Here is a 13,159-nt window from a genome sequence, read left to right as displayed (position 1 = left end):
CCTAAGGGATAACCACTGAACAGAGTCAGATGGAGCCTTAGGGAACATCAAGTTAATCTTCTTCATTTAAAAAATATAATACATATTATTTGTTTTGCCCTTTTGTTTTAATATCACTTTCATTTCCAGATCCATGCCTACCCACACCATGTAGCAAACTGTCCCTTGTAAAAGAATTTAAGAGAAAGGGGGAAAAATTGGCTCAGCAAAATCAGAACATCAATCACATTGGACGATACATACAACATCACACACCCATAGTCTACCACCCTCCCATCTCCCCTCCAAGCAAGGGTGAGAGCAAGAGGCAAGCTAGATGATAAAATGAAGAAAGAGACAGGCTAGGAAGATCAGAGTTCAAATTCGACCTCAGATAATTACTACCTATATCTTGATGGCAAAGCTATGGCACGGGTGCCAAAGATGGCACACAGAGCACTCTCTGTGGGCATGCAGCCACCCCACCCCCACCCACCAGAGTTCATTAATAGAAAGGCTGAGGGACTAGGGCAGAGCTATTCCCCTCCCCTGTCTCCATCATGCCTGACAACATTTTTCCCCTTCTCATCCCTCCACCCAGCAGCCAATGGAAGCACACAAAGGGTAAGGTGAGCAGCTCACAGGCAGCAAAGCTGGAGGGGAGCAGAGCATTCAGTCCACTCCCATCCCCCTCTCTATACTCACTGAGGACATTCCTCACTTCACCCATTCCTCCACCCAGCAGCCCAATGGAAGCACTTCTTCCATCCCCTGGGTGAGGTAAGCGGGGCTAGGGAGCACCTGATACTTGATGGGGAAGGGGCATGGCATGCAGGGGGGTCAGGGAGGGGCAGGCACAGCACTCAGTCTGGGAGTGGGTGGGAGGGAGGCAGGGCCAGGCACTCTGTTTCTAAAAGGTTCACCATCACTAACCTATATCAACCTGGACAAGTTAATTAATCTCTGTCTCAGTTTCCTCAACTATAAAATGAAAATTATCATTCCACCATTCCCCAGGGTTACTGTGAGGTCCAAATGAGATCATATTTGTAAAGTACTTGGCAGAGTACCTAGCACATGTTATTGTTCAGTCATGTCCAAATCTTCATGACACCATTTGGAGTTTTCTTGGCAAAGATATTGGAGTGGTTTGCCATTTCCTTCTCTGGCTCATTTGACAGATGAGGAAACTGAGACAAACAGGGTTAGGTGGCTTGCCCAGGGTCACCTAGCTAGTAAGTGTCAGGCTAGATTTGAAACTCTGGTCTCTCTGACTCCAAGTCTGGCACTATATCGACTTTGCCACCTAGCTACCCTACCTAGCACACAGTAGGTGCTCTATAAATGCTTATTCCCTACCCTTCCTCTCATTCTCTTAATTTCTAAACTCTTTTCCATAGCTAATTTTCTCAGTAACAAAATTTTTCCTTTAAAACCCTTACCTTCCGTCTTGGAGTCAATACTGTGTATAGGTTCCGAGGCATTAAAGTGGTAAGGACTAGGCAATGGGGGTGAAGTGACTTGCCCAGGGTCACACAGCTGGGAAGTGTCTGAGGTCAAATTTGGACCCAGGACCTCCCATCTCTAGGCCTGGCTCTCAATCCACTGGGCTACCCAGCTACCCCCAGTAACAAAATTTTTGTTGCTGCTGTTTGTTCCATTTACTTCCCAACCTTCTTTCAGGGAGGAGGAAGAGGACAGAGGGGAAGTAAATGATTTGCTCAAGGCTAAACAGACAGCTTTAGAAAGGGCTCAGTGCTCACCCAAAGCTTCGCTGGAGCCTTGGGTGAGCCTATTAGAGCTGAAAGAGAAAAGCTGGGGGTGGAGAGAAGGGGGGCAATCCTTGGAGACACCACAACCCACCTCAACTTTTTGCCTTTGGGAGTAGGGTGCAGGTGGGAGTGAGGGGGAGAGAGAAAGATGGAGCCTCGAAAATCACTGGAGTCCTTGAAGCCGTTTGGGCCCACCACCGTTGCTAAGGCAGCAGCCAGAAACCCTATCCTGCAATCTGTTCCTCCTTTCCCTCCCCACCCCTTCCATTTCAAACAGCAGCACCCCACTAGTGGCCTCAGGGATGGGAGCCCCTCAGGCCTCCTCAGCTGGGGCCGGACGGCACTATTTCCATAGCTACACAGGAATGGGGGGCTTGGAGGGGCAGAAGACAGGGCACATAGGACTGGGAAAGCAGCAGATGGGATCTCCGGGTTGTATGGTGATAATAATAATGATGCTAATGATAAAAGCAACTCAGATGGATATAATGTTTGAAGGTTTGCAAAGTGTAGAGGCAGACAGTACAGGTATTAGTGCATCTAAGAATATATAGTTTTATTTTATTTTTTAATAAACCCTTACCTTCTGTCTTAGCATCAATTCTAACACAGAAAGGTAGGGCCTAGGCAACTGGGATTAAGTGACTTGCCCAGGGTCACACAGCTAGGTCACACAGCTCCCCAACCACCTATACAGCCTTTCCCCCCTCCCCTTTTTTTAAATTCTTTCTGACCCAGTAAAAACTCTAGGGCAGAAGGACAAAGGCTAGGCAACTGGGATGAAGTGATTTGCTCAGGGTCATACAGCTAGGAAGTGTCTGAGGTCACATTTGAACCCAGATCCTATTAATTCCAGGTCTGGTTCTCTATCCACTTTATAAGATTAAAAACTGGCAGGCACCTTAAAATCCATCTAGTCCAATCTGCTCATTTAAAAAAAAACAAACCAAGAATCACATTTCTTGAGTTTTTAGTATATATATATATATATATATACCCCAGCTGTGTGACCCTGGACATGTCACTTAACCCCCATTGCCTAGTCCTTACCACTCTTCTGCTTTAAAACCAATACATAGTAATAATTCTAAGATGGAAGGAAAGGGTTTTTTAAAAATGTATATATGCCAGTGGAGACAGACAAACACCTGATATAATATCATTCTAAACCTTGCCAATTGAAGAATAAGAACAAACCAATATAAAAACTGGTTTTGCCTGCATTATTCACCTCCCCTCCTTCCCAACCCTCATTCAAGGAACTATGAACAAACTGGAAAAAAAATCATGAAAAATCTGCTCATTTTATAGATGAGAAAACTGAGACCTAATTACTCACCACTACACTCACCATCATAGTTACACAAACCACATATACAATCTTTTTTATTTTAACCTTTTCTGTCCCAGTAAAAACTCTAGGGCAAGGGGCAGCTGGGTAGCTCAGTGGACTGAGAGCCAGCCCTAGAGACGGGAGGTCCTAGGTTCAAATCTGGCCTCAGACACTTCCCAGCTGTGTGACCCTGGGCAAGTCACTTAACCCCCATTGCCTAGCCCTTACCACTCTTCTGCCTTGGAGCCAATGCACAGTACTGACTCCAAGACGGAAGGTAAGGGTTTAAAAAAAAACAAAAAAAACTCTAGGACAGATGGGCAATGGCTAGGCAAATGGGAGATAAGCAACTTGGCAGGGGTCACACAGCTAGAAAGTGTCTGAGGTCATATTTGAACTGAGGTCTTCTTTCTCCAGACCTGGTCCTCTATCCACTGAGCCACTTAGCTGCCCCAGGTATTCAGATTCAATTATTTTGGTGTTTGGTGGCGGGGAATGGCCTGTGATTTCACCAGTTTTGGCATCTCCCGGTGTGGGAAAATCCCTCTTCGAACACAAACCAGCAGCCTGTGTGTAACTGACTGGCTTGGAGAGTTGGCTGCCTCAGCACCAAAAGGTTAAGTGGCTTTCCTGGGGTCCCCCAGAGGAAGACTCAGCCCCATGCACACTATCCCAGGGCCTGTTTTATAGGGCCCATGCCTGGTGATCTTTCCTTTCCACCAAGGGATATTTCTCAGTTGTCTCAGCAGCAAAAGGGCTTCAGGAAGCCTGTGGGAGCCACGAGGGGAACAAGAAGGGTCCATGGACCTGTGGTGGGCATGGGCGCTCTATCCAGGCCATGGGATGGGCCAGGAGCATCACTTCTCATTCCAGGGAGCCTGGATTCAGGAGGAGGCCAAGGGAGGAGAGAAGGAGGGGAGGGGGGATGCAGAAGGGGAAGTGACAGACTGGTAGAGCATGTCCTGTAAACCCTGAACCCACCCCCTTCCTACCCAGCAGGTCGCCTTTCTTTGGATAACTTCCTTATCTCTCACACGCTTACTTCCCTGCTCTGTGACAGCATGGAGAGGCTTCTCTCCCTAATCCTCCTGTCCAACCTTTGCAGAAATGATCCAGATATAGAGCTCAGAGCACAGTAAAGCCCTGGAAGGGTTCTTATAGAGTTGGAGCAGCTGGGTATCTCAGTGGATGAAGAGCTGGGCCTAGAGATGGAAGGCCCTTGGTTCAAATATGACCTTAGATTAGCTGTCTGACCCTAGGGAAATCACTTAACCCCAGTGTATAGCCCAGTGATGGTGAACCTATGGCACAGGTGACAAAGATGGCACACAGAGCACTCTGTGGGCATGTGGCTACCCCCCCCCTCAGTTTGTTACTAGAAAGGCAGAGGGACTTGGGCAGAATTTCTCCCCTCACCCTCTCCACCATGCCTGACAACATTTCCCCATCCCCCACCCTCAGCCCAGCAGCCAATGGGAGCACACAGGGGGTAAGGTGGGCAGCTCACAGGTGGCAGAGCTGGAGGGGAGCAGAATACTCAGGTCACTCCCCTTCCCCTCTCTACACTAGCTGAGGATATTCCTCTATTCATCTACCCTTCCACCCAGCAGTCCAATGGGAGCGCTTCCTCCCTCCCCAGTGTGGGGTAAGGGCAGGCAGAACTCACAAGGCACTTGGTGGTGATGGGGGCACAGCATTCAGTCTCTGGTGGGGGAGGGGCCCAGCACAAAGTCTAATGAATGGGGTGGGGGCAGAACCCAGCACTGTCTCTAAAAGGTTCACCATCACTGGTCTAGCCCTTATTGCCCTTCTGCTTTGGAACTAATATTTAATATCGATTCTAAGACAGAAGGTAAGAAGTTAAAAAAAATAAAGTGATTGAGTTTAAGTTTATTACATGGATGAAGAAAGAACTCAACAGCTAGTAAGTGTCTGAGTCTGGATTTGGATCTGGATGGGTCCAAGGACACACACACACAAGCTGGCGGGGACTAAGTTTCCTTCCACACTTGGCTATTTTTCTCTCTTCAAATGAGCTGCAAGTCCTGAAGGCAAGAATGAAGTCTCTCCTCGAAGGCCAGGTCTCTAGAACCCCAATCCAGGAATCTTAACAGGAGATGGATAAAGAGACAAAGGGGAACCAGCCTTCACCAAAGAGGATGTTTCTTTCTCCCTCCTGCCCCTTGAAGCCTCTATTACTGCTAAGCCATAGACACAGGGGATCTTCCAAAGAAATAATACTTGTAAAACACTTAGTATGGTATAGGGCATCAAGGGGGCACAGTGGATACAGTGCTGGCCCTGAAGTCAGGAAGATTCATCTTCCTGAGTTCAAATCTAGCCTCAGACCCTTATGGTGTGACCTGAGGGAGGTCCTTTAACCCTGTTTACCTCAGTTCCTCATCTGTAAAATGGGGACACATTGGAGAAGGAAATGACAAACCACTCCAGTGTCTTTGTCAAGAAAACCCCAGATGGGGTCACAGAGTCAGACACGACTGAATGACAATTACAAATAGCATAGTGTGCCTGGCACCTAGTAGGCATTGTATCAATGCTCATCCCTTTTCCCATCTAGGGGCCTATCCCTCATTCTAGCAAAAATATCCTGCCTCTTGTTTTGTGTGATAGATAATACATGTATAACCCAGATTAAATTGCTTGTCAACTCCAGGATGGGGGAAGAAAAAAGGGAGGGAGACAAACATGAATCTTATAACTTTGGAAAACTCACATGGAAATTTGTTATTAAAATAAAATAAAGATAAAATGTAAAAAATAAATTAATTTTTAAAATATCCTGCCTTCCATTTTAAAAGACTGATCTATTACAAAAATGAATAATATGGAAATAGGTACCAAGTGACAACATTTGTATAACCCAATGGAATTGCTTGTTGGCTCTGGGAGGGGGGAGGGAAAAGGGGAGGGAAAGAAAATGAATCGTGAAAACATGGAAAAATATTTTTAAAAGAATAAAAATTAAAACTAAAACAAAAACAAGCAAAAATATCCTGCCTTCCTCCCCCACACCCCCAAAGTCTGATTTCAAACAAGTATCAGACAGCATCTATTCCCTACATCAAGTGCTAATACTCACAATGCATCTGGGCATAACCCTGTAGGTAAACCTAACTTGCATGTCACCCCTAAATCGCTCACTCCCACTGAGAGGATCTCCAATCCCTGTGTGCTCTGGATTCTCTCAACAAGAAATCAGACTTGGCATTATACAGATTTAATGTGTACTTTTATACATGCTCCCAAGTTTTCCTGTCTGTGTCCTGACTTTATCCCTTCCACTCCACTCCCACCCTGCTTAGTCATCACCCTTTCTGAATATGTTGTTGTCAATTAGTTGTGTCCCACTCTTTGTAACCCCATTTGAGGTTTTCTTGGCAAAGATACTAAAATGGTTTGTCATTTCCTTTTCCAGCTCATTTGACAGATGAAGAAACTGAGGCAAACAGGGTTAAGTGCCTTACATAGCTAAGAAGTGTCTGAATCTGGATTTGAACTCAGGTCTTTGACCTGCCTCCAAGGCTGGAGGTCTATTCACTGTGCCACTTGATGTCTCATATGACCTTAATCATTTCCCCATTCTGGGCCTCAGTGTTTCTCATCTAAAAAGTGTGAAGGAATCTCAGGTTCCTCCCACTTCTGATAGTCTAGAGATTCTATTATACTGGCATTCTATAGATTCTATTATTCTGAGAAATTCTAGGAGGCAGATTCTATCACATGGGTAAACCCCAGAGGGTTCATTCAAATCCAGCCTGAAAGGCCCTAGAGAGGAATCATCAATATCCTCATTTTTTTTAAGCACTTAAAAGTTTGCAAAGTGCTCTACAAATATTGTCTCATTTGATCCTCGGGACCAGGTGGGTAGGGTTTTTTTTTTCAGTGTTTACAGGGAAGAAGGTACTATTATTGTGCCTATCTTACACTTGAGGATATTGAGGGAGACAGAGGTTAAGTGATTTGCCCAGGGCCACAAAGCTAGCAAGCATCTGAGGTCAAATTTGAACTCGGTTTTCCAGACTCCTGGTCAGCACTCTAGCTCCAGGGTGGATGTCAATATTCCACTTGCAGGCCTGCCAAGAATACTTGGGCCCAACTCTGACTTTGTCACGGATCCTCTCTGTCTCTTATTCCACATTTATCTCATGGAAAGAATAATGGCTAGTAATAGTCACTGACATTTACATCCACTGGGACGGAAGGACCTGGGTTGAAATCTGGCCTCAGGTACTTCCCATTTCTGTGACCCTGGACAAGTCACTTAACCTCATTTGCCTAGCCCTTCCCTTCTACCTTAAAGTTGATACTAAGACAGAAAGTAAAGGTTGAAAAAAAAACCATCATTTATATCCCCGCTGCAGCTGTCGTCACCACCACCACCACCCACAAGTATCTGAAATTCCACGCTTCCAGGTCAATATGTGTGTATTTGGTGATTGACTCCCTTTACCATTAAAGGGGCTTTCCAAACAGAATCAGGAAAATACATCCGGCCAATAAAATCCTAATGCACCCGACTAAAACCAAGCATTAATAATTTCTGGTTCATTCATTCTTTGGAAAGATCCAAGAAGTGCCTCTTCACCATTAGGGCATTTGATTTAATTTAATGTGGGAAGTTGTAGAATAAACCACTAAGCCTACCAAAAAATCTGCTCTCCATCTTTAGGAGCTAGCATGATAATGACTTGGGGTAAAAGGGAGAAAGGACGGGGCCACTAGTGACTAGTGGTTCAGCTTGACCCCAACTACATGAGATCATCTTCCTCCTTTGATGAAGTATGGAGGTGGGGATGGAGAAAACAAGCATTTATTAATCATTTGCTATGTATGAGGCATTGGACTAGAATCTTTAAAAAATTAATTCATTTGAAATTCACAATAACCCTAAAAAGGATGGGTTATTAGGATCCCCATTTTACAGATGAGAAAACTGGGGCAGGCAGAGGCTGAGATCACACCACTAGTAATTGTCTGAGCTCCCATTTGAATTTAAGTCTTCCTGATTCCAGGCTTAATTCTTTATTCCATCATCCACATGCCCGTCAGGCAGCTAAGGGTTTGGGATACTGAATAATTTCAGACTTTTTTTCATATGTTCAATTTTTCTGAACTTTTTTCCCTTCCTTTTTTCATATTTTATAGCTCTCTGTGACAGGATGAAGGGAGAAATACAGAAGTAAATATGGATGATATAAAATCAAAATCAAATGATATTGTTAAAAATTATTTTTAAAAAAAGATTACATGGTCTCCCAGCTCTAAGGAACAAACATTATTACTGGTGACTAATTCCTGAAGGGGGCATTGACAAAGAGCATGGGATCTGGAATTGGGAGGAACTGAATTCAAATCTTAGTTCAGTCTTATGTGACTTCTCTCACTGAGACTCAATTTCTTATTACGAGAAATTGAAGATTTTTTCGTCAATGTATTGATCAGTTTTGCTGATTTTTTTTCTCTAAAAAAAAAATTCTTTGTGACAAGGGGTGGCTCTCTGAGAGGAGGAGAAAGGCCAGGGAGGAAACCTAGGCAATGAAGAAACAAAAGTTATCAAGTAAAATGCCTTTGTTTGAAATGAAGGAGTTGAAACTTTACCCAGGAGAAGAGTTGGGAAAATAAGTCTCTCTTCTTTACAAAGGTGGGGGATTAGTGATTTGGAATATAGTACTAGCTGCCACCCACAGTTGACATATTGCTGATGTCCCTTCTTCCTCTTTCTTTTTTAATCTTTGTTTACAAAGAATGGTTGCTGGGTAGAAGAGGTATATATTCTGAAATGTAGGTGATGTAAAACCAAAAAGTTTTTAAAAATATTTTTAAAAGGGGTGGGGATTGGCCAAGCTGATCTTTCAAGGGACTCTGCTCTAAAGCTTGGGTGTGGCCTCAGACAAATCACTTAAGTTCTCAGTAAAAAACAGCACAATACTTCTTCTACCTACCTCACGTGGTTGTAAAGAGAGGGCTCTACAGATGAGGGCTCCTGATTATTTTCCTCCTCTCAGGATTCACTGAAATATACTCCCTCCTGTCCTCCCCTGTTTCTGACGAGATCTCTATTCTTCCCAAGGTACTGGGGAGAAGAGCAGTAAGATGAAAGGGTCCATTCCATAGCTTGCTGATAAATTGGGGGGGGGGGGGATCAAGAAAGGGGAAAGGGATTCACAAGAACCTCAAAGATTATCTAGTCCAGGGGTAGGTCAGTGACACAGTGAATAAAGCACCAGGCCTGGGGTTGGGAGAACATGAGTTCAAATCTAGCCTCAGACATGTCCTAGTGGTGTGACTGGGCAATCCCATTTTCCCAGCCCCTAGCCCTTCTGTTTTAGAATTGTTACTAAGACAAAAAGTAAGGGTTTAAAAAAATTTATCTGATCTGGTATATAGCAGGTATTCAATAAATGAGTGAATGAATGAATGAAAAAGAGATGATCACTAAGATGACTCCCAGCACTAGCATTGAAAGATTTGGGGTTAAATGAGATTGGGATTTCCAGAAGACCCCACTCCAAACCCCCATACACATACACACACCTCCAAATAAATACCCAATCCCCTAAAACTGGTTGTTTTCACTCTGAAAGCCTTTTTGGGCCCAACCCCTTCAGTCTCCTCTTATCCAGAAGGAAAGAATATGAGCAGAGAAGCAAAGTCAAACACTCAAGATCACTGAATAACCTGCCTCTTTCAAAGCACTCTTGGGAAGCTGTCTGTGTGGTTTAAGCACCAACACAAGGAGACTGTCACAGGCTGGGTCCCTGGAGGCCAGAGGGTACCAGATTACTGATGGAGACCAGGAAGGGTGGGAGAGAATTCTAGCCTGTCCCAAGATCGAATATATCCAGACATAATTCCACTCCATGCTTTCCCTGTCCCTCAGTGGGGAGAACAGGAAGGCCTAGTCTCCAGCATTTGGGAGCTGAGACAGGACCTGGGAACGGAGGGTTCAGAGAATCATTAGAATCATGTCCCCCAACATGAATCATGTAACCATGGAAAAAAAAATTCTAAATAAAATAAATAAATAAATAAACTTAATTTAAAAAAAAAAAGAGTCACGTTCCCCTTGGAAAAGACCTTAGAGATTATACAGTTAGACCTAGAAAGGAAGTCACCTAGTAGTGAGCTTTCATTTTACAGATTATAAGAGGAAATTGAGGCCCAGGGGACAAAATGACTCTTGTCCAAGGTCAGACAGGTTAAGCAGCATTCAAGTTCAGGCTCTCTGACTTCAAATCCAGCATTCTTTTTATCCTTTAGATCTTTCAAAAAAAAGTTTTTCACAGATGAGGAAATTGAGACCCAAGGTCACATCCTTAATGGCAGACCTTGGACTAGAACTCAGGTCTCCAAACTTCCAGTCTCAAAGTTGCTGTGGAGAAGTGAGAATAGATCAGCTCCTTTTCTGGAGACTCTTCTCTTCAGGCCCCATCCCATTTCCACCCTCAATTTACCAAATTTCTAGGTCCCATGGCTTCAAGGGAAAGTCTTACCTTTCTTCCTCTTCACCCTCCAACTATTCAACCCCCCCCCTGCCAATCCCTTGCTGCCAGCTTTATCCCCAGAGCATCCATCCCTAGTTGCTGCCTCCCTACACAGACAGGGGGTTGGAGAGTCCTGACTCTGCAAGGCAGGGGGTTGCTTCCCACCTTAACACCTTCAGTGGCCAAAAGGGGCTGGCCCAGATAAGGGCTTCCCAAACCTCTGGTGGGGCGCCACTCCCCCCCCCCAACCAATAACCTAGGACACCCACCAGCCCCAATCTGATCCCAGACAGGAATAAATTGGAACAAACGGCCAAACTAGAACACCGGCTCCCTGGAGGTTAATGTCAATGCCAGGGTCGGAGATCTGGAGGCCAGCTTCCTATGTAACCCTTTGCAGCTCATGGTACCAGCCCCAAACCTAAGGGTCTGGCTTTGACCTCCTCTGACCAGTCTAAATCTGGGAGGCTGGGTTCGAAAGGTAGAGGAGCATCTGGGCTAGGACCGTGCTCACGTTCAAAGACACAGGGATACCTGGCTGGGGCGTGGGCGTGGGGGGGGAAGGATTGGGTCCCCTGCATCCTGCAGTCCTCAAGGCAAAGCAGGTGGGGAGTGTGCTGGAACCAAAAGTCAGCAGAGAAAACAAAGTTTGGGGTGGGAGTGAGGGTGGGGGGGCAGGGGGAGGAGCTGACATTGACGCTGACTCACGCTGGTAAGAGACCCCTCTCCCCCTGGGTCACTGATGCCCTAGCAGCCACAGAGCCCTGCGAAAGAGAGGAGGACCCCGGGGACCCCCATCAGGGCGCACTCACCAGGACGCGGTTAAACCTCTCCTCTAGCTCTCCGGCCCCGGGCATCGGCTGCTTCGGGGCTGCAGGCTGCTTGTGGGGCAGGGTGGCAGGAGCCGGGGGGTGATCCCCGCTGCCCGCCGCGTTGCCCATGGTGCTGCCCACCCAGCCCGCCAGACGCCTCCAGGCTCCGAAATCCAGCTTTCCAGGAGGTGGGGGCTCCAGACCTGCCGGCAGGGGTGCCCAGGGGTAGTAGCTCTGGCAGATGGGTGTCTCGGCGGCTCCAAGCGCTCAATCCATGGTGCCCGAGGCCGGTGGCTGACAGTTGGGGGACCCTGGGCACCACGGGCGTCCCGTCCAGGCGGGCCCCCGGGGAGCGGCGGAGCGCAGCCGGGCGGGGCGAAGGAAGTCAGGCTGCGGGCGGCCAGGCCGGGGCCCGAGGGCTGGGGCTGGGGAGGGGGTGGGGGCGGCAGGAAGCGGCAGAGGCTGCTTGCGCGGCTCCCCCCTCCGCGATCTCCTAACTTCTGGTCTCGTTCCCTTTACGCGCAAAGCCAAACCGCATTTCACTGCGCACCCAGCCCCGGGGGGGCGGGCGAGAGAGAGGGCGGCGGCCGAGGGGCAGGGCGCGGCCCGGGAGGAAGCCCAGACCCCGGGACCGGTCCCCAGGGGCAGGAGCCTGGGGCACCCGGGAGCCATGGCCCGCCCGGGGGGAGGGGACGGCCAAATTCAATTCACCTGCTGGAGAGGGAGCAGGGAGCTAGGCGGCCGAGATACCGCGGTCGGCTCAGGCGGCGCCGCCTCAGGGTCCTAAAACCTCTCTTTGCTCTGGTCCACGAGGGGCTGAAGATTGGGAAGGGGGGCGGGGACTACGGGCAGAAGATGGCACGCTCGAAGGGGCACCGAGGACACAGGGAATGGGGAATGGGCGGGAGAGGAGGGAGAAGCTGGCACCAGGAGCTGCATTAGGCATCCTCTGCCTGTACCCGCTTCCTCTCCCTTTGCCTCTCATTCCCGAGATCTTTGAGGCATCCTTGGAAGCGGCATCAGTTCAGTATCCTCTTCTCCATCAATTGGGGGCTCGAGCTCCTATGGAACACCTAGCCGCTAGCATGGAGGGAGCTATGGATTGCTGGGGTGCCTGCTTTGGGTCCTAGTGCCTGAGATACACTTCCTCCTCATCTCAGCTTCCTAGGGTCCCTTTCTTCCTTCAAGACAATTCAAGCTTCACCTGGTTTCTCCAGGCCTTCCCGGACACCTCCCCATCCCCCTAATGCATGTCTTCTGACTGTCAATACCTTATTCTGCCCTAAAGATTTCTGGTACTCCTTTATTTACCTTGTACTTACCTGTACACACACACACACACACACACACACACACACACACACACCTCTCTCCTTCCTCTCTCTCTTTCTCTCTCTCTCTCTCTGTCTGTCTCTCTGTCTGTCTGTCTCTCTGTCTGTCTGTCTCTCTGTCTGTCTCTGTCTCTCTCCTTCCTCTCTCTGTCTCTCTCTCTGTCTCTCTCTCTCTCCCCACCCTCATCTGTCTCTGTCTGTCTCTGTCTTTGAATTTATAACCTCAGAAGCTTTTTTACGTTTATTTCATACTAAGTATTGTGCTAAATTCTGGAAAAAACAGCAACTCTGGAGGACCTCACATTACAATGAGACATGATAAGACATACACCGTAGGAATGGGAGGTACTCAAAGAGGGAAGGTTTAAGCAGTAGAGGGGACCAGCCAACACCTCCAGCCCAAAGTGGGATTGAATGAAACTAGGAG

The 13,159-nt window shown here is 47.4% G+C and overlaps 1 protein-coding gene across 6 annotated transcripts in view; it reads right to left on the bottom strand.

Annotated features, from left to right (window-relative positions):
* The window catches only part of FMNL1 (formin like 1), a 65,378-nt gene extending 53,179 nt beyond the window's left edge, over positions 1-12,199 (bottom strand). For 4 of the 6 annotated variants that reach the window (XM_056816994.1, XM_056816995.1, XM_056816996.1 and 1 more), the window contains exon 1: positions 11,402-12,165. In XM_056816994.1, the coding sequence (XP_056672972.1) occupies positions 11,402-11,530 (129 nt within the window). In that variant the 5' untranslated portion in view covers positions 11,531-12,165. Of the gene's footprint in view, positions 1-11,401 lie in introns of all 6 variants that reach the window. The other 2 variants (XM_056816992.1, XM_056816993.1) reach the window with 1 other exon arrangement.
* Positions 12,200-13,159: the final 960 nt, after the last annotated feature.

The sequence above is a fragment of the Monodelphis domestica genome, chromosome 2 (assembly GCF_027887165.1).
Source record: "Monodelphis domestica isolate mMonDom1 chromosome 2, mMonDom1.pri, whole genome shotgun sequence".
Taxonomy (NCBI): Eukaryota; Metazoa; Chordata; class Mammalia; order Didelphimorphia; family Didelphidae; genus Monodelphis; species Monodelphis domestica.
Note: the sequence above shows the minus strand (reverse complement) of the source record. Positions and strands in the feature narration are given on the sequence as shown.